Here is a 22,341-nt window from a genome sequence, read left to right as displayed (position 1 = left end):
AGCTTTGTTCCTAAAAAATAAATTCATGATTAATGTAATAAGGAAGTTTATGTAATCACAAATGCTTTAAAGAATCTGGAGTAAAGGATAAAATTACTTTAATAATGTCTCTGTCACAATAACTTCTCATTAAGGATTATCGCATTACTTTTATGTTTTCTAAATATCGAGAACAGATATTAAACATTTCTACGTTGTAGTCTTTCTCAGGACATTACCTAAAATTGAATTCAATGTTTGTGGATTTAATAGAACTTTTAAGACAGCAACATCAGTTTACAGTAACACACATGACAACAACTGATTTGATGAACTTGTCTTTATTGTGTTGAAATAATCAAAATAACAAATGTATTCAATGAAACATGTAATCAGAGAGTGGGAGGAGGTAAAGAAAGATTTAGACAGATAATGAGCGAGTGCAGACTGAGAGCAGTAGCAGAGTAAAACCAGTATCAGAGTCCCAGTGAGTCAAGTCAGAACTGGGAACACTGGTCTCTCCTCAGTGTCTCTGAGAGCGGAGTCTGGGAGCCCTGGGTGGCCTCACAGGTCACAGAGCCCACCTTCCTCCAGTGGTCTGCAGAGAGCCTCAGGGTGCTGCTCCAGCTGTAGTGGCCGTCCTTCAGCACCCCGGGGCTCCTGCTCTCCTCCCAGCTGCTGCTGCTGCTGCTGCCGTCCACCTTCCAGGACAGACTCCAGTCTGAGGGGAAGCCCTTGTTGGCCAGACACATGAGCGTGGCCTTCCCCTGCTGCAGCTCCTCACTGGAGGGGGGCAGCACCGTCAGGGTGGGGACGACTCGACCCACTGCAGAGAGAGAGATTAATAAAGTTTATATGAGGTAAACTGAACTCCATCCTGTTGGTTGCAGCAGAGGAGGATTCTAGTTCTGATGGTCTTCTTCAGACTGAATGAAACTGGTCTTAAACGTTTCAGTTCCCTCTCTGAGCTCAGTAACCATGGCAACAGGCAGGCATCACTGCTGAACCATGACAACAGACAGGTTTCAGTACTAAAGTTAAAAAGTTAAAACTGGCGCACTTTTAGTCCAGTGTATAGTTTTTAAATAATAAAGTAAAAAGTCAAAGATTGTGAGACTGTTAATGTTTTAAATATTGATATTTTAAAACCTGATAAATGATGATTGTTGTTTGTTCTCTTCATGTAAGCAGGAATCATCATTGAACAGTCAGAAACATTCAATTTAACTTAGTTAACTACTGAACTCCTTCAAACTCATGACATTCTCATAATAAAAAATATGGAATGGCTTTCATATGGTTACTCTGGGAGTATTACCCATACACATTAAACACTGAACAAAAAAAGTTCTTGATCCAAAATAGTAAAACTTAAACTTAAAGACTTTCTCTCCTTACAGAGTATTGCTGAGTAGTTTTATACAATTAACTGATAAGAATGTAGAAAATTAAAGCTTTAATGCAAAACATTATCAATTGGAGTGGATTGTAGTCTGGTTAATGACACTCTGAAGCCTTTATGAATTGTTAGAAACACATTAGATTTCAAATATTAGGCAAAATATTCCTTTAAAGTTAACAGCTATGAGATTCAAACATAATACATACAAAATATTTGTTGTTAAAGGAGTCAAATGTACTTACAGTTAACTTCCAGTCTGGTTCCTCCACCAAAAGTCCACCACAGTGATACAAACTCATTGAGCCGCCGTACAAAAACCTCTCACTGTAGAGAGACACGGCTCTCTGACTTTGACACAAACAAACTCAGCAAACACATTCCCAGATTACCCAGTTTAGTATTTAAAATAAATTAATAAATTAATAATAAGTATGAATGTGTATTTAACTATGTTTTTGTGAAATGTCAGTCTACAACCAATATTATTTCTCTTTCAGTAAAACAACGTGAAAATAAGATATTGATATAGAAACACACTCTAATAAATGCTGATAAATAGTTATCATAAACACATGTTTATTGTAGATTATGATGAATATAAAATGAAAATAAAATATTTGTTTAAATGTGTCCCACAGTGATGTTGATCTGTGTGGTAGTGAATTAGGGGGAATTCACTAAATATTCTGGAAGAAAATGTGTCCATCAAACTGAAAGCAAAGCCTCATACAAATGAGCACTGACACATTCCTAATCAATACTCTGATAAAGTGATTGATCCATTGATAAACAGCATCATGAGAGGAATCCAAGTCCCTGTTGGAGTCAGTCAGAGCATTTCCATAGAGAGCCACTTTGCATCAGCAGCACCATGCTCCAGTGCTCTGGGAGAGTTTATAGTCCTGAGAGTTGAACACTGGATGACTGACAGCTGTCCTTCATGACAACAGAAGACACAGAAATCCTCCTCATCAAAAACATGACTTTGATCTCCGTCCTCATCTGGACTCTCCTCTGCTGCTGCTTCACAGGTAAAGTCCAGAGAATCAAACTCCTCTCCTCTATGAACATCCGTCCCTCTGAAATGAAGCCCACAAAACCATGACGCTGCTTTATGTTTTTGTCTCTGTATCCTCAGAGTCCAGAGGCCAGGTCACAGTGACTCAGTCTGGAGCAGTGAGCTCTGCTCTGGGATGCTCCGTCACCATCACATGTAGGACCAGTCAGAATGTCTATACTTATGGGGGCAACCACTATTTAGCCTGGTACCAACAGAGAGATGGAGAAACTCCTAAACTGCTTATCGAAAGGGCAACATATCGAGCATCAGGGATTCCAGGTCGTTTTACAGGCAGTGGATCAAACTCTGACTTCACTCTGACCATCAGTGGAGTCCAGACTGAAGATGCAGCAGTTTACTACTGTCAGAGTTTTCATTCTCTCAGTCAGAATGTGTTCACACAGTGAAAAAGCGTCGTACAAAAACCTCCCTCAGTCAGACTGAACAGAAACTGAACTGACTGCTGCAGCTGGAAGCTACTGCAGAGACTGATACACTTCACTGAGGACACACACACACACACACACACACACACACACACACACACACACACACACACACACTACCAGTGAACATGTATTAAAACAAGTTCAGTGACAAAAAATAATCTTGCAGCAAATCAAATAACGTTCTCCCTCACTGTTTCTCATTATAATCCCATGTTCTTATCTGATTTGTAAAATTATCAAGAGAAGCCAATGAGAAAGTTAATGAAAGCTGTCTTGGTCATGACCTTTGAACTTTACTTAATCCTGGATCACAACACAAACATAAATAACTAAATTAATATGTAACTTTTAAACAAATAACAATAAACAGTTTAAAAACTGTGGATCTGAGTAAAGACAATGATGTGCTCATGTCTGTAAGGGTTGAGGGCCTTGTATTATGTTACTATGCCATAACTGCACTAGAGTGCATGGTGACCCCTGCTGGTCAGAGGTCACATAGCAGTTGCTTATAATGCATGCATTATATATTTCTATTTTACTTTGTGCAGAATGCAGAAACATTCATTCATATTTTATTGTTGGATTCATCTTTATTTTATTGATCTACTTTACTTTACTTGTATCTCCTCATTCTGGAGCTATACGCTGAAGAATTTCACTGTTTGTTGTATTGTGTATGTTTAAGTATGTGACAATAAAACTTGATCTCATTTGTGAGTGGGATTCAAACACAGTCAGAGTTTGATGTCAACTCTTTCAACAGGCAGGTTAATATCATTGATAATACAGCTGTTGTTTATTTACCTTTAAATTATTTTCTCAGGGTTTTGTGAGATTCTTCTTCTGATAAATCTAATAAACATGTCCAGTGTTGAGCTGAAACACTAAATTCATACTCAATTACTTTTCTGATCCTGATCACTTCATTAAGTATACTAAGTGTCTTTTTTCATTTTAACAAATTCAAAGAATTTAATCATTTATTTTATTTTGCTGTTGGGCTTGAGGATTTGCAAATCACTAAATATGAATGTTTTTAAAATTAAAATTAAAGCAGATGATTCCCTCTGTGTCATATCCCTTTATACTACTGTTTTTCAGACCGTCTTATATTTATCCAAAGGTCATTTTACACACATCCTGTGTATTTTCCCACATTAATCCATCCTGCATTATTATACCATTCGGGGAAAGTGGGGTAAGATGAGCCATTTTTCATATTTAGGATCACTACATCAAGGCAATCATAGTTTTGTTGCTAACTAATATATCTGCATATATTTTAGGATGTTGTGAATCCCTTCAAACAAACAGAATGAGTGTAAACATAACTGTTTGGATAATATAGCATGTCCAAAAAAGTGGTCTTGTGGCTCAACTTACCCCGTGTATGGGGTAAGTTGAGCATAGGAGCGGGGTAAGTCGAGCCGTGTACCTACTCCCTCCTCGGACCCTCCTCCCCACCTCCACCCCACCCCTCCCTCATCTTCTCCCTCCCTAAATAACACTCACTTCTTCACATTCATGTGTATTTTAAAGTGCGCTTAGGAAGAAAACATTAACAGCTGTGTTTTTGGAATATACACAGAATATGTTTTTGGATACACTTATTGAGTATATTTTGGCTGTAGCCACCGGCTCAACTTACCCCTGGCCAAATGGCTCAACTTACCCCAGAGCTACCATTTTGACTTTATTAGTCCCCACAGCTAAAATGGTGCACTTTTATGCAAGGTTTATGAGCTCATGTTGTAGCTCATAGATACCACAATTTATGTATAAAACACATTTAAAATTATCTATTTTGGTCTAAACACAATTCTCATGAAACTTATGATAGACTCAATTCACTTTCAAGAGTGAAAAATGATTTTTTGGAAATAAATATCTAACCACTTTACCCATGTGGTTCTTACATTCACAGACTCCATGAAATGAAGCCTTCCTCCTAAATATTTGGTCACATGATCAATGTTTTTTACCATTTCCTAGCAACAAGGGGTGGCTCAACTTACCCTTTGGCTCAACTTACCCCACTCTCCCCTATGTCAGAATTGTTCAATAAAATGACCACAGCCAAATACAAAATATCCCTCATTGTGCTTTAATATTAATTAAATAATTGCAGATGTACAATAGAATGAGACTTCTGTTTAAATAATAATATTCTTCCCTTTGCTGCAGCTCCTCACTGGAGGGGGGCAGCACCGTCAGGGTGGGGACGACTCGACCCACTGCAGAGAGAGAGAGAGAGAGAGAGAGAGGGAGAGAGAGAGAGAGAGAGAGAGAGAGAGAGGGAGAAGACATTTTGGAGAAGCTTAGAGTTTAGTTTAAAAGGATTTTAAATGTTTCACTTCCCTCTCTGAACTCAGTCGCCATGGCAACAGACAGGCATCACTGCTGAACCATGGCAACAGACAGGTTTCAGTACTAAAGATAAAATGTTACAGTGGCACATTGTTCCTCTGTTAGGTTTAAAGCAAAAAATATATTACCGAGCATGAAAAATGGCAGGTTTTTATTGTTTTTCAAAAAGAAAAGGAAATTCCTCGATGGTGTGTGCTTGCTTTGTACAATCAAATTGAACATTGTTAACTACTGAGTTGTGTATTGAAAATCTTTAATTCAAACCTACTCACAGTTAAATATATGTTTTAATAGTGATGTTTTAAGATTATCTGTTGTGACATACAATGTGTGAAATATGTAAATCAAGTTAAACCTCTCAACAATTGTTGGTCCTGTATTTGGAGTGAAATATTTAAACTTTTAATAATACTTTTGTAAGACAAAATACTTCTTGGTAAACTTTATATGTACAAACTGTTAGAAATAACAATTACAGTGACATGAAATATATTAACCCAAAGCAAAGCCTCATACAAATGAGCACTGACACATTCCTAATCAATACTCTGATAAAGTGATTGATCCATTGATAAACAGCATCATGAGAGGAATCCAAGTCCCTGTTGGAGTCAGTCAGAGCATTTCCATAGAGAGCCACTTTGCATCAGCAGCACCATGCTCCAGTGCTCTGGGAGAGTTTATAGTCCTGAGAGTTGAACACTGGATGACTGACAGCTGTCCTTCATGACAACAGAAGACACAGAAATCCTCCTCATCAAAAACATGACTTTGATCTCCGTCCTCATCTGGACTCTCCTCTGCTGCTGCTTCACAGGTAAAGTCCAGAGAATCAAACTCCTCTCCTCTATGAACATCCGTCCCTCTGAAATGAAGCCCACAAAACCATGATGCTGCTTTATGTTTTTGTCTCTGTATCCTCAGAGTCCAGAGGCCAGGTCACAGTGACTCAGTCTGGAGCAGTGAGCTCTGCTCTGGGAGGCTCCGTCACCATCACATGTAGGACCAGTCAGAACGTTTACAATAATAACTTTTTACACTGGTACCAACAGAGAGATGGAGAAACTCCTAAACTGCTCATTTACTATACTAGCACTCGAGCATCAGGGATTCCAGGTCGTTTTACAGGCAGTGGATCAAACTCTGACTTCACTCTGACCATCAGTGGAGTCCAGACTGAAGATGCAGGAGTTTACTACTGTCAGAGTTTTCATGTTATCAACAGTCAGAGTGTGTTCACACAGTGAAAAAGCGTCGTACAAAAACCTCCCTCAGTCAGACTGAACAGAAACTGAACTGACTGCTGCAGCTGGAAGCTACTGCAGAGACTGATACACTTCACTGAGGACACACACACACACACACACACACACACACACAAACACACACACACACACCTACACACACCATCAGTCAACATGTATTAAAACACATTCAGTGACAAATGTATCTGGTTTGTAAAATTATCAAGCGAAGCCAATGAGAGAGTTAATGAGAGCTGTCTTGGTCATGACCTTTGACCTCTGCTTTATTCTGGATCACAGCTATTTCAACTACATCCAATTAACAAAGAGTATAAAGACTAATATCAGAAATGTTCAAGTATTAAAATAGATAAATAAAATAAAGATTAACTGGAGACATAACAAGACAAAAGTGACCTACGTGATATAAATATATCAACATAAAAAACACATTTTCTTTCATATGCAACTAAAATACCACACAAAGACATTGAGACTGAAAGTTATTGGTTGACGTTGGAAATACCCAGACAATCTCTGTACAACATCCATCCACTAACTGTTGTGGAGCTTTCAATCATATCACATGATCTTCTTCAGCTGATGGAGTCTCCCAGTTGTCACTGAATTGTAGTTGTTCAAATTCCCATTCCTCTGAGCATTTTCAGGACTTCTTGTCCATGTTGGCATCATAGTTCAAATATTCCATGACAACTGGGAGAACTCCATCTGCTGAGGAAGACTATGGGAATTGATCAAAAGCTCCAGAACAGAGACTGAATGGAGCTTGAGCAGAAATGTATTTGATAGTTAAACATGTTAAATGTTGTGACCTTTTTTATATTTTTTCAGAGACATAAAACCTACCATAATTTCTTTTTTTAACATAATATTTGGGGCTTTATGCCTTTTTCATTGATTAGACAGCTCAATATAGACAGAACAGGGAGAGAGAGAGAGACCACAGGTCAGACTCGAGTTGATGTTTTGTTTTGAACTATCTGAAGACTCAAAAATGCAGCAAGGAGAGAGAGAGAGAGAGAGAGAGAGAGAGAGAGAGAGAGAGAGAGAGAGAGAGAGAGAGAGAGCAGTTTGGTAGTCAGCCCATGCATGTTCAGCCTGTATATTTTAGATTTCTTTTCATTCCAGTTTTGCAGGTTTGACCAAGTCTTCAGCAGATGAGGTTAAATATCCTCAATCACATGTTTGAGAGAGATTTAGCTGTCTAGATTTAACTAGAAAGAGTTCCCAACATATGTCTGTTGTTTTTTCTATACATCAATATGAACATCCACATAAGTTGTTGTGCACATACACGTGGCCAGTTCAGCCCCACCCAAATTAAAATACATTCCCCCACACGTCTGAGTGTCTCCTTGAGCTCAGGAAGTTCTTTAAAAACTGACTGTGATGGAAAAGTATTTTTTTAATGTGTATGAACAATGTTGTTTCACGTCTTTCTCACAAACACACAAAAAAGTGTCCAATATGGGGAAACCTGATGAAACAGGTCGTGTGCACATTTTTTATCATGCTATGTTATTTTTATTTGTATTTATTTTTCCTCGATTGTATTTACTATCAACAATGATGAGAAAATCTTACTCTGACATTGGTTATAATCCTGCACATGTGAAAATATGTAATTAGACATCTGTTGTTAGTGTACAGGGATCCATGAAAGAAACATTTGATCCAAAGAAAGAAAATCAGTTTATTGACTTACAGCATTAACAGCATCGGAATTATTGGAACAATAAAAATGTCATGATCTAAAGTTTAATTCAGTTAAAATGTTGGAATGATAGAAAGTGCAGACTTAAAGCTGTAGCAAGGTAAAACAGAAGCAGAGTCCCAGTGAGTCCGGTCAGTACTGAGAACATGGTCTCTCATACATTTCCATAGAGAGCCACTTTGCATCAGCAGCACCATGCTCCAGTGCTCTGGGAGAGTTTATAGTCCTGAGAGTTGAACACTGGATGACTGACAGCTGTCCTTCATGACAACAGAAGACACAGAAATCCTCCTCATCAAAAACATGACTTTGATCTCCGTCCTCATCTGGACTCTCCTCTGCTGCTGCTTCACAGGTAAAGTCCAGAGAATCAAACTCCTCTCCTCTATGAACATCCGTCCCTCTGAAATGAAGCCCACAAAACCATGACGCTGCTTTATGTTTTTGTCTCTGTATCCTCAGAGTCCAGAGGCCAGGTCACAGTGACTCAGTCTGGAGCAGTGAGCTCTGCTCTGGGACGCTCCGTCACCATCACATGTAGGACCAGTCAGAATGTTTATACTAGTGGGGGCACCCACTATTTATCCTGGTACCAACAGAGAGATGGAGAAACTCCTAAACTGCTCATTTACTATGCTAGCAGTCGAGCATCAGGGATTCCAGGTCGTTTTACAGGCAGTGGATCAAACTCTGACTTCACTCTGACCATCAGTGGAGTCCAGACTGAAGATGCAGCAGTTTACTACTGTCAGAGTTTTCATTCTCTCAGTCAGAATGTGTTCACACAGTGAAAAAGCGTCGTACAAAAACCTCCCTCAGTCAGACTGAACAGAAACTGAACTGACTGCTGCAGCTGGAAGCTACTGCAGAGACTGATACACTTCACTGAGGACACACACACACACACACACACACACACACACCATGTACTATAATAAAAACAGTGACAAATAATAATGTCCATCACAACATATCAGCATCCATTAATACTGCATTATAATCCCATGTTGTTATCTGATTTCCAAATGAATAAAAGGGACCCAACTTGGGAGAGTGAATGGTAGACGTTCAGGCAGACAATTTACGCTTGAAATGTTTATTACAGCAGTACAGCATATTTAGATTTTAGCATCAAGGCTCCGACCTAATCATTCCCCACATATATGTTTACATAGAGTTATTGGGGAGTGATGGGTAGATACCTTAAACCCCCCCAAAACTGCACAGAATAGAGCGTTACGTTACTAGTAGGAGGATCTTCTATGTGTGGGCCTTGGCACCAGCCGCTGTGTGGCTATTCCCTATGAGAACCTCAAGCCATGAGGGAATATACTACTTAGCAAAACCTCTAGCAGGAACATTTCCCATATAGCAAATATATAAATACTCTAAACCCAGCAACCACCTGATATGCAAAGAAATAATTAGGCAGCAGATACAAATATTTATACTCGATCTTTTGAGGAACATGGTCGGCGGGTCTATACGATGCTAATGAGAAACGGTATGCCTCTATGGCGCTTTACCTTTACTTTTGGGAGATGCAATGTTTGAATTAGCAGTGTTTAAACCTGAGTCCTGGACACCAGCGGAACTGAGAGGTAAGTAAAGAGCTCTTCATGGCCAAGGCCTGAAGGAACTGAGATGTAGTGAGCATTTATGCGGGTGATGCGGCAGCTAAGGCGCGGAGCAGGGGTCTCTGAGTCATTTTTAGAGCGAACCTCAGCGGACTGAGCCTGGGTTTCAGGGATGAAGCCAATATCTTCCCCTGAGGACAGAGAACCACTCTCTGAGTCAGAGACGACGAGAGACATAGTGCCCAATAAAGCCGAAAGGTAGGATGTCCAGCTCTACATCTCCACCAAATCCATCACCTCTGCCACTCACTCCACTCTCTCCAACTGCCTCACTGACATTAAATCCTGGATGCACACCAACTTCCTTAAACTTAACTGGGACAAAACAGACATGATCATCATCGGTCCCAAATCCATCACTAAAACCATTCACAGTTTCTCCCTCACTGTCGAGACCTCCACTCTGTCTCCATCCCCTCACAGTCGCAACCTCGGAGTCATCTTTGACAATAACCTCTCCTTTGAACACCACATAAAACAAATCACCAGAACGGCCTTCTTTCACCTCAAAAACATCGCCCGACTCCGCCCATCATTCTCTTTCTCCGCTGCAGAAACCCTCATCCACGCCTTCATCACCTCCAGAATCGACTACTGCAACAGCATCCTGTACGGCACACCATCCAAAACCTTAAATAAACTCCAGTACATCCAGAACTCTGCTGCTCGTCTGCTCACCCACACCCGCACCCGTGACCACATCACCCCTGTGCTCCAGAACCTGCACTGGCTCCCGGTCCCACAACGAATTCAATTCAAAATCCTCCTCCTCACACACAAAGCCCTCCATAACCAGGCCCCTTCCTACCTTACTGACCTGCTCCACCGCCACAATCCATCCCGTAGCCTCCGCTCATCTGACGCAAACCTCCTGTCTCCACCACCCAGGACCAAGCACCAAACCTGGGGCGACAGAGCCTTCTCCGTTGCTGCCCCCTCCCTCTGGAACTCTCTCCCCAAACAAATCCGTGACTGCACCGACCCTACAGCGTTCAAATCATTGACAAAAATTCACCTTTTTAAAATTGATTTTAATGTTTAGCTTAGTCCGATGTGTTTTCAGTGTTTTTACTATTTGATGCTGTTTTCGCTGCTTTTATGATTTTATGTAAAGTGTCTTTGAGTATTCAGAAAAGCGCTTACAAATAAAATGCATTATTATTATTAAAGGGCCACAGGTCAGATTTGAACCCTGGGCCACTGCAGCAAGGACTTGGCCTCAGTACATGGGCCGCAAGCTCTACTGACTGAGCTAACCGGGTACCCTATTTATATTACATTTTAACAACAAACTGCTGATATTGATAATATGATGACATAATATGTTGATAATGTCCTACTTTATAATTAAAATGCAATCAAACTTTGTTACAAATAAATATATTCATGGTTACTGTAATGAAGAAGTTCATGTCCTCACAAATGCTTTAAGGAACCTGGAGAAAATGATTAATTTACTTTAATGATGTTGGGTTACAACAAGCGCTGATGAATGATTATCTGATTACTTTTATTTTTTGCTAAATATCAAGGAGAGATATTAAAAATCTATTAAATGGTGTATTTTTTCTGAAGACATTACCTGATATTTTTTTATACAGTGGAGTTCAACGTTTACAGTAACATACATGACAACAACTGATTTGATGAACTGGTCTTTATTGTGTTGAAATAATCAAAATAACGAATTGAATCAATGGCACACGTATTTAGAGAGTGGGTGAGGAAAAGAAAGAGAGAGAAAGATAAAGAGAGAGCGCAGACGGAGAGCAGTAGTAGATTAAAACCAGTATCAGAGTCCCAGTGAGTCAGGTCAGAACTGGGAACACTGGTCTCTCCTCAGTGTCTCTGAGAGCGGACTCTGGGAGCCCTGGGTGGCCTCACAGGTCACAGAGCCCACCTTCCCCCAGTGGTCTGCAGAGAGCCTCAGGGTGCTGCTCCAGCTGTAGTGGCCGTCCTTCAGCACCCCGGGGCTCCTGCTCTCCTCCCAGCTGCTGCTGCTGCTGCTGCCGTCCACCTTCCAGGACAGACTCCAGTCTGAGGGGAAGCCCTTGTTGGCCAGACACATGAGTGTGGCCTTCCCCTGCTGCAGCTCCTCACTGGAGGGGGCAGCACCGTCAGGGTGGGACGGACATCACCTAGGAGACACCAATCAGCTTAGAGGACAGGGACCACACAGCTGTCAATCAAGCAGCAGACACTTGGACACCTTTACTGTGTGAGAGTTGATTTTCTCCTTTAAGGAGTTTCTGTCAGATGGTTTTTCTGCTCCACCAGTCACTCACTCACACATTGTTTCACTTCCCTTTAAGAAGCCTCTCATGCATATCAGCACAGAGAGAATCATCATACAGAATGAGCTGAAATATATCAAACTACACTGGAAATAAAATATCAAAAACTGTATCATCAAAATCATCCAAAACCTGAACTATACATTACTTTAAAGTATTTAGTGGAAATATGAACAAACACATAAAATGAACTGACTACAATCAAATGTTCTTCATGTGGATTTCAATCATCATTGCCAAACCTTTCAACAGATTTTAAACTTGACAATCTATGACTTGAAGATTTTGAAGATTTTCAAATACCAAGCTTTATCTTCACTCTGTATAATTTTATTTTAATAACTTAATCTTAACTAATTCAAAAACAGCTATTAGTAATGTGGAAAAATAAAAGTGCATCTTTAAAGACATTTAAAAAATATTTTGCTGTTTTATCTTTTCTACACTTTGCGCTGTTTGAATTTCAGTTTAACAGGAACGTGTAAAGAAATGTTTAGAAAAGCTGCTCTGAGTTAGCCTCCATGACAAATGAGGAGAAATACATGAATAAATCCATATTGAAATTAAAACAAGATATATTTATCAGCCTCAAGCAACCAAAAACTGAATATAAAACGTGGGTTTACAATGTTATAATATTTAATATCAATGCAGAAACTTACTTCCAAATTCCAGTCTGGTTCCTCCACCGAACGTGTACCACAGTGATACAAACTCATTGAGCCGCCGTACAAAAACCTCTCACTGTAGAGAGACACGGCTCTCTGTCACACACACTTTGACACAAACAAACTCAGCAAACACATTCCCAGTTTACCCAGTTTATCTAATAACTGGTTAAAGTGTCTAAAACATAAACTATGAATATGTATTTAATTTTTTTTGTGAAATAATCTTTATTAATTAATTAATGTTAAATTAAAACAATAAAATAAGATATATCAAAAGAACACCTCTCCAATAAATAATGACAAATGTAAATAATGATCATAAACATATGTTTATTGTAGATAATGATGAAAATAAAAGAAATAAAAGATAATATATTTGTTTAAATGTGTCCCACAGTGATGTTGATCTGTGTGGTAGTGAATTAGGGGGAATTCACTAAATATTCTGGAAGAAAATGTGTCCATCAAACTGAAACCAAAGCCTCATACAAATGAGCACTGACACATTCCTAATCAATACTCTGATAAAGTGATTGATCCATTGATAAACAGCATCATGAGAGGAATCCAAGTCCCTGTTGGAGTCAGTCAGAGCATTTCCATAGAGAGCCACTTTGCATCAGCAGCACCATGCTCCAGTGCTCTGGGAGAGTTTATAGTCCTGAGAGTTGAACACTGGATGACTGACAGCTGTGCTTCATGACAACAGAAGACACAGAAATCCTCCTCATCAAAAACATGACTTTGATCTCTGTCCTCATCTGGACTCTCCTCTGCTGCTGCTTCACAGGTAAAGTCCAGAGAATCAAACTCCTCTCCTCTATGAACATCCGTCCCTCTGAAATGAAGCCCACAAAACCATGATGCTGCTTTATGTTTTTGTCTCTGTATCCTCAGAGTCCAGAGGCCAGTACACAGTGACTCAGTCTGGAGCAGTGAGCTCTGCTCTGGGACGCTCCGCCACCATCACATGTAGGACCAGTCAGAATATTTATTCAAGCTATTTTGCTTGGTACCAACAGAGAGATGGAGAAACTCCTAAACTGCTCATTTACTATACTAGCACTCGAGCATCAGGGATTCTAGGTCGTTTTACAGGCAGTGGATCAAACTCTGACTTCACTCTGACCATCAGTGGAGTCCAGACTGAAGATGCAGCAGTTTACTACTGTCAGAGTGTTCATTACATCAACAGTCAGTATGTGTTCACACAGTGAAAAAGCGTCGTACAAAAACCTCCCTCAGTCAGACTGAACAGAAACTGAACTGACTGCTGCAGCTGGAAGCTACTGCAGAGACTGATACACTTCACTGAGGACACACACACACACACACACACACACACACACACACACACACACAATAAACATTTATTAAAATTGACAAAAGAATAATCTCACAGTAAATCGAATTACATTCTCCATCACAGCTTCTTTCAAAATCCCATGTTCCCAGGGAGAATGAAGGAGAAAATTCTTGATTTTGACCTTTGACCTCTGCTTTATACTGGATTACAGATTCTTCAACTTCATCCTGTCATTAAATAATAAAAAGACACCAATCAGGAATCTTCATTACCAAAGATTGACCAAACAAACCCGTAGGCCTACATCCCCATTTCACTCAGTATTGATTGAATAGACTTTTTGTTGATTAAAGAAAATCTCATTATGACTGGAATCCTAACATTAGAATACCTCTATGATATAATTATATCTGCATACAGTATATTTCAATACAATTATCTTTAACTGCATAAAACATGCAAAAATACATTTTCTCTAACATGCAACACAAAAACACTGTATAAAGGTGAATTCTTTACCTTGAAAACAATTTTAAAAATATTTGTGGAACATCCATCCACTAACTGGAACTGTAAATCATATCACATGATCTTCTTCAGCGGATGGAGTCTCCCGGTTGTCATTCAATTGTAGTTGTTCGAATTCCCATTTCTGTGAGCATTTTTAGAACTTCTTGTACATGTTGGCTTCTATTCCATCACAACTGGGTGAACTCCATCTGCTGAGGAAGACCATGTAGTTAAATCACAAGCTCCAAAACAGCTACTGAGAAATGGTTTTGATTGTTACGCATAAACTAACTTTTCAGTCAACATCTACCAGAAATCCTTAAAGTGCAACATAAAGACCTTCAGAATACTCACATTACTGCTCACAGCTGTAACTACAAGATGTTTCAATATCCTCTACAGGTAAATATGTAAATATGTAGGACAATGCTCTCAGCACTGAGGGGGAAACACCATGATATGTTGAGGACAGCTACAGTTCACTGACTCTGTGTGTTTGCATATGTGTCCTTCCTCTCTGCTCCCAGCCGTTAAGAGGCCAGTGTTGATCAGTGGCTGTCCAGGCCTTTCAGAGCCACTGACACGCCGGCAGCACAATGATAATGTCACTGACTCTACTGCTGGCCACCCTGGGGCTCCTTGTTCAGGGTGAGACTCTCTTCTGAAAACTTTGCTTCAGGATGCAACCAGGTTCACCACAATGATGTTCTGCTATGATGGAGAAACACTGAAACAAGCAGCATTTACCTTCTTCCATCTATTCTCCATGTTAAAGAAATGATACTGTTCTGTTTGGATGTTGATCATCTTTCTCCAAACTGGATTTGTCTCAATAACCCTTCTCCTCTTTTTCATGTTTTCCAGATTCATCAGGAGAAATCATCCTGACTCAGTCTCCTAAAGCTCAGTCTGTTGTTCCAGGACAGACTGTCTCTATCAGATGTAAAGCCAGTCAACTTATAGGTGATGACATTAACTGGTACCTTCAGAAACCTGGAAAAGCTCCTAAACTCTTGATTGCTGATACTACAAACCGTCAGTCTGGAGTTTCAGATCGTTTCAGTGCAACAGCAGTTCAGACTGACTTCACTTTGACCATCAGAGGAGTTCAGACTGAAGATGCAGGAGATTATTACTGTCAGCAGCACAACAGCTTTCCGTTCACACAGTGAAAAAGCGTCGTACAAAAACCTCCCTCAGCTGAGAGGAACTGATCTGAATCAACAGCTGCATGGAAACTAAATGGCAACAACTTAAACACACCTCATAATTACATGGAATTCTAATAATACAGCATTTAATATAATCAATCACATTTCACACATTCCTTCTTTTTTTTTTGGCAAAGATAAATGATTCACCTTTGAGTTTGAGTCAACTGATGTCAAGTCTCTCATCAGACAGGTTTATACAGATATGTTAGTTACTGTAAGTATATCTAGAGTTAATAATATTATAAAATCAATATTTTCCCACAATGCATTGTACATCTACAGTAGCTGAACACAGTTTACAGAGTAACAAACTCTCTTTATATATATATTAAAAGTCAGTTCTAATGGTCGTTTTCATGTTTATCAGATCAATTTACAAAATGAGAACGGATAATACAGATGAAATATTGACACTAAAAATGCATATATTTATTAAAATAATTAAATGTTTTTCACAACCCTTAAAATATTACATTTAAAGTAATTCTTCAATAATACTAATCAACTGAAGTGTTTAGTTAAATAAGAATCCACCTCAAAAATAGAATTTAAGTCATACATGAAAAGTATTGTGATTATATTTATATATAAATATATATATATATTATAACGTCTGTTAATTTTACAATAACAGCAGTAACAGAAAAACATCTATTGTCAGGTTGTACTGAAAGAGCTGTGACATGTATGACACATTCCCATCATTTGTTCATGACACCATGAGCTAAAATGGTAAAATCCTAAAAATCTTTCTCTGAGACAAACTTTGTCATTGTAGATTTAATGAATTTCAGACTGACAAATGAAAGCAGTACATGGCCTGACTTATTTAATTAATTGTTTTTTATTGATTGTAAATGTTATTAACTCATTCCTGAAGTCCTGTGGTGAATCAGTAATTTGAAGTTTTAATATTCTTGGAGGAAAATCTCAGATCAAAGATATTGTATATCACTTGATGCAGATGATGCGCTGCTCTGTGTATCAAACTATGAAAATCTCTATCTGAACTTTTTTTGAAAATTTTGGTAAAGATTTTTGACAATTTCAAGGGACAGATCTAACCCTTGTTACATAATGAATCATCCTCATATTCAGACTTGACTGATAAAAGATAGGTGATCTTGTAAATGGTCAAAACATGGGTATAATTAACAAGGTATATGAAAGCATATACAACTGACAATTATAGAGGAACTTCTCTAATGTTTCTAAATATGTATAAACATGCTGAATGAATAATACTCTCATGAAAACTGTTGATTTTATTAAATCTTTATTATTTTTAAATCTTGAAACCATTGAGAAAGAGAGAGAGAGAGAGAGAGAGAGAGAGAGAGAGAGAGAGAGAAGAGTAGTAGATTAAAACCAGTATCAGAGTCCCAGTGAGTCAGGTCAGAACTGGGAACACTGGTCTCTCCTCAGTGTCTCTGAGAGCGGACTCTGGGAGCCCTGGGTGGCCTCACAGGTCACAGAGCCCACCTTCCTCCAGTGGTCTGCAGAGAGCCTCAGGGTGCTGCTCCAGCTGTAGTGGCCGTCCTTCAGCACCCCGGGGCTCCTGCTCTCCTCCCAGCTGATGCTGCTGCTGCTGCCGTCCACCTTCCAGGACAGACTCCAGTCTGAGGGGAAGCCCTTGTTGGCCAGACACATGAGCGTGGCCTTCCCCTGCTGCAGCTCCTCACTGGAGGGGGGCAGCACCGTCAGGGTGGGGACGACTCGACCCACTGCAGAGAGAGAGATTAATACAGTTTATATGAGGTAAACTGAACTCCATCCTGTTGGTTGCAGCAGAGGAGGCTTCTAGTTCTGATGGTCTTCTTCAGACTGAATGAAACTGGTCTTAAAGGTTTCACTTCCCTCTCTGAGCTCAGTAACCGTGGCAACAGGCAAGCATCACTGCTGAACCATGACAACAGGCAGGTTTCAGTACTAAAGATAAAAAACTGGCTCACTTTTAGTCCAGTGTATAGTTTTTAAATAATAAAGTAAAAAGTCAAAGATTCCTTGTTAAACATGAGATGAAGATTGTGCCACTGTTATTGTTTTAACCATCTCAAATATTTCTTGTGTCAAGCTAAAACCTGATGATTTGTTCTCTTCATGTAAGCAGGAATCATCATTGAAAAGTCAGAAACATTCAAATTAATTTAGTTAACTACTGAACTACTTCAAACTCATCACATTCTCATAATAAAATATGTGGAATGGCTTTAATATTGTTACTTTGGGAGTAAGATTGAGTATTACCCATACACATTAAACACTGAACAAAAACTATTGGCAGAGATTTTCGTAAACAGTAAAACTTAAACTTAAAGACTTTCTCTTCTTACAGAGTAATGCTGAGTCGTTTTCTTCAATTAACTGATAAGAATGTAGAAAACTAAAGCTTTAATGCAAAACATTATCAATTGGAGTGGATTGTAGTCTGGTTAATGACACTCTAAAGCCTTCAAGAATTGTTAGAAACACATTCGATTTCAAATATTAGGCAAAATATTCCAAGAAGGTCAACAGCTATGAGATTTAAACAGAATACATAAAGATTATTTGTTGTTAAAGGAGTTAAATGTACTTACAGTTAACTTCCAGTCTGGTTCCTCCACCAAACGTGTACCACAGTGATACAAACTCATTGAGACGCCGTACAAAAACCTTTCACTGTAGAGAGACACGGCTCTCTGACTTTGACACAAACAAACTCAGCAAACACATTCCCAGTTTACCCAGTTTATCTAATAACTGGTTAAAGTGTCTAAAACATAAACTATGAATATGTTTTTAATCTTTTTTGTGAAATAAGCTGTATTAATTCATGTGACATTAAAACAATGAAATAAGATTTTTCAAAAGAACAACTCTCCAATAAATAATGACAAATATAAATAAAGATCATAAAGATATGTTTATTGTAGATTATGACAAACGAGAAATAATAATTTTGTTTAAATGTGTCCCACAGTGATGTTGATCTGTGTGGTAGTGAATTAGGGGGAATTCACTAAATATTCTGGAAGAAAATGTGTCCATCAAACTGAAAGCAAAGCCTCATACAAATGAGCACTGACACATTCCTAATCAATACTCTGATAAAGTGATTGATCCGTTGATAAACAGCATCATGAGAGGAATCCAAGTCCCTGTTGGAGTCAGTCAGAGCATTTCCATAGAGAGCCACTTTGCATCAGCAGCACCATGCTCCAGTGCTCTGGGAGAGTTTATAGTCCTGAGAGTTGAACACTGGATGACTGACAGCTGTCCTTCATGACAACAGAAGACACAGAAATCCTCCTCATCAAAAACATGACTTTGATCTCTGTCCTCATCTGGACTCTCCTCTGCTGCTGCTTCACAGGTAAAGTCCAGAGAATCAAACTCCTCTCCTCTATGAACATCCGTCCCTCTGAAATGAAGCCCACAAAACCATGACGCTGCTTTATGTTTTTGTCTCTGTATCCTCAGAGTCCAGAGGCCAGGTCACAGTGACTCAGTCTGGAGCAGTGAGCTCTGCTCTGGGACGGTCCGTCACCATCACATGTAGGACCAGTCAGAACGTTAATAATAATGACTTTTTAGCCTGGTACCAACAGAAAGATGGAGAAGCTCCTAAACTGCTTATCTATAGAGCAACTTCTCGACAATCAGGGACTCCAGGTCGTTTTACAGGCAGTGGATCAAACTCTGACTTCACTCTGACCATCAGTGGAGTCCAGACTGAAGATGCAGCAGTTTACTACTGTCAGAGTCGGCATGACATCAACAGTCAGGCTGTGTTCACACAGTGAAAAAGCATCGTACAAAAACCTCCCTCAGTCAGACTGAACAGAAACTGAACTGACTGCTGCAGCTGGAAGCTACTGCAGAGACTGATACACTTCACTTCACTAGAGACTAGGACACACACACACACACACACACACACACACACACACACACACACATATACATACACACACACACACACCAGAAGATTAACTGGAGACATAACAAGACAAAAGTGACCTACGTGATATAAATATATCAACATAAAAAAACAAATTTTCTTTTATATGCAAGTAAAATACCACACAAAGACGCTGAGACTGAAAATGAATTGTTGACGTTGGAAATACCCAGACAATCTCTGTACAACATCCATCCACTAACTGTTGTGGAGCTTTCAATCATATCACTTCAATTCAATTCAATTTTATTTGTATAGCGCCAATTCATAACAGAAGTTATCTCAGGACACTTTTCAAACAGAGCAGGTCTAGACCGAACTCTTTAAAACATTTACAGAGACCGAACAGTACCACCATGAGCAAGCACTTGGCGACGGGGGCAAGGAAAAACTGCCTTTTAAGAAGCAGAAACCTAGGACAGACCTTCTGGCTCTATGTTGGTGGATCACATGATCTTCTTCAGCTGATGGAGTCTCCCAGTTGTCACTGAATTGTAGTTGTTCAAATTCCCATTCCTCTGAGCATTTTCAGGACTTCTTGTCCATGTTGGCATCAAAGTTCAAATATTCCATGACAACTGGGTGAACTCCATCTGCTGAGGAAGACCATGGGATTTGATCAAAAGCTCCAGAACAGCGACTGAATGGAGCTTGAGCAGAAATTGATTTAACTGTTAAACATGTTAAATGTTGTGACCTTTTTATATTTTTTCAGATACATAAAACCTACCATAATTTCTCTTTTTATTATAATTTCTGGGGCTTTATGCCTTTTTCATTGATTAGACAGCTCAATATAGACAGAACAGGGGGAGAGAGAGAGACCACAGGTCAGACTCGAGTTGATGTATTGTTTTGAACTATCTGAAGACTCAAAAATGCAGCAAGGAGAGAGAGAGAGAGAGAGAGAGAGAGAGAGAGAGAGAGAGAGAGAGAGAGAGAGAGAGCAGTTTGGTAGTCAGCCCATGCATGTTCAGCCTGTATATTTTAGATTTCTTTTCATTCCAGTTTTGCAGGTTTGACCAAGTCTTCAGCAGATGAGGTTAAATATCCTCAATCACATGTTTGAGAGAGATTTAGCTGTCTAGATTTAACTAGAAAGAGTTTCCAACATAAGTCAGTTGTTTTTTCTAGACATTAATATGAACATCCACATAAGTTGTTGTGCACATACATGTGTCCAGGTCAGCCCCACCCAAATAAAAATACGTTCTCCCACATGTCTGAGTGTCTCCTTGAGCTCAGGAAGTTCTCTAAAAACTGACTCTGATGGAAAGGTTTTTTTAAATGTGTGTGAACAATGTTGTTTCACGTCTTTCTCACACACACATTAAAAAAGTGTCCAATATGGGGAAACCTGATGAAACAGGTTGTGTGCACATTTTTTATCATGTTATCTTATTTTTATTTTTATTTATTTTTCCTCGATTGTATTTACTATCAACAATGATGAGAAAATCTTACTCTGACATTGGTTATAATCCTGCACATGTGAAAATATGTAATTAGACATCTGTTGTTAGTGTACAGGGATCCATGAAAGAAACATTTGATCCAAAGAAAGAAAATCTCTTTATTGGCTTACAGCATTAACAGCATCGGAATTATTGGAACAATAAAAATGTCATGATCTAAAGTTTAATTCAGTTAAAATGTTGGAATGATAGAAAGTGCAGACTTAAAGCTGTAGCAAGGTAAAACAGAAGCAGAGTCCCAGTGAGTCCGGTCAGTACTGAGAACATGGTCTCTCATACATTTCCATAGAGAGCCACTTTGCATCAGCAGCACCATGCTCCAGTGCTCTGGGAGAGTTTATAGTCCTGAGAGTTGAACACTGGATGACTGACAGCTGTCCTTCATGACAACAGAAGACACAGAAATCCTCCTCATCAAAAACATGACTTTGATCTCCGTCCTCATCTGGACTCTCCTCTGCTGCTGCTTCACAGGTAAAGTCCAGAGAATCAAACTCCTCTCCTCTATGAACATCCGTCCCTCTGAAATGAAGCCCACAAAACCATGACGCTGCTTTATGTTTTTGTCTCTGTATCCTCAGAGTCCAGAGGCCAGGTCACAGTGACTCAGTCTGGAGCAGTGAGCTCTGCTCTGGGACGCTCCGTCACCATCACATGTAGGACCAGTCCGAATGTCTATACTAGTGGGAGCACCCACTTTTTAGCCTGGTACCAACAGAGAGATGGAGAAGCTCCTAAACTGCTTATTAAGTATGCTAATCAGCGATTGTCAGGAATTCCAGGTCGTTTTACAGGCAGTGGATCAAACTCTGACTTCACTCTGACCATCAGTGGAGTCCAGACTGAAGATGCAGCAGTTTACTACTGTCAGAGTTATCATGAAATCAACAGTCAGAGTGTGTTCACACAGTGAAAAAGCGTCGTACAAAAACCTCCCTCAGTCAGACTGAACAGAAACTGAACTGACTGCTGCAGCTGGAAGCTACTGCAGAGACTGATACACTTCACTGAGGACACACACACACACACACACACACACACACACTCACAAA

General features: G+C 39.5%; 1 protein-coding gene and 3 gene segments (V, D, J or C); 2 read left to right on the top strand and 2 right to left on the bottom strand.

Annotated features, from left to right (window-relative positions):
* LOC127357462 (Ig kappa-b4 chain C region-like) overlaps positions 1-12,905 on the bottom strand; it is a 23,538-nt gene extending 10,633 nt beyond the window's left edge. Inside the window, exon 1 of the C gene segment in view lies at positions 12,833-12,905.
* Positions 302-22,341, bottom strand: part of LOC127357426 (sialoadhesin) — a 96,666-nt gene continuing 74,626 nt past the window's right edge. Inside the window, exons 12-13 of the mRNA XM_051389643.1 lie at positions 11,777-11,893; positions 302-563 (exon numbers count right to left, since the gene is read on the bottom strand). The gene's annotated coding sequence lies outside the window, so the exon portion shown is untranslated. The remainder of the gene's footprint in view (positions 564-11,776; positions 11,894-22,341) is intronic.
* LOC127357448 (immunoglobulin kappa variable 4-1-like) lies at positions 8,446-22,341 on the top strand. The segment is given in 3 exon segments: positions 8,446-8,594; positions 8,702-8,902; positions 22,072-22,341. Coding segments are annotated over 3 exon segments (423 nt in total).
* LOC127357459 (immunoglobulin kappa variable 6D-21-like) lies at positions 15,105-15,967 on the top strand. The segment is given in 2 exon segments: positions 15,105-15,305; positions 15,522-15,967. Coding segments are annotated over 2 exon segments (360 nt in total).

Source organism: Dicentrarchus labrax, unplaced genomic scaffold (assembly GCF_905237075.1).
Source record: "Dicentrarchus labrax unplaced genomic scaffold, dlabrax2021, whole genome shotgun sequence".
NCBI classification, from domain to species: Eukaryota; Metazoa; Chordata; class Actinopteri; family Moronidae; genus Dicentrarchus; species Dicentrarchus labrax.
This window is presented reverse-complemented; position numbering and strand designations above follow the sequence as displayed.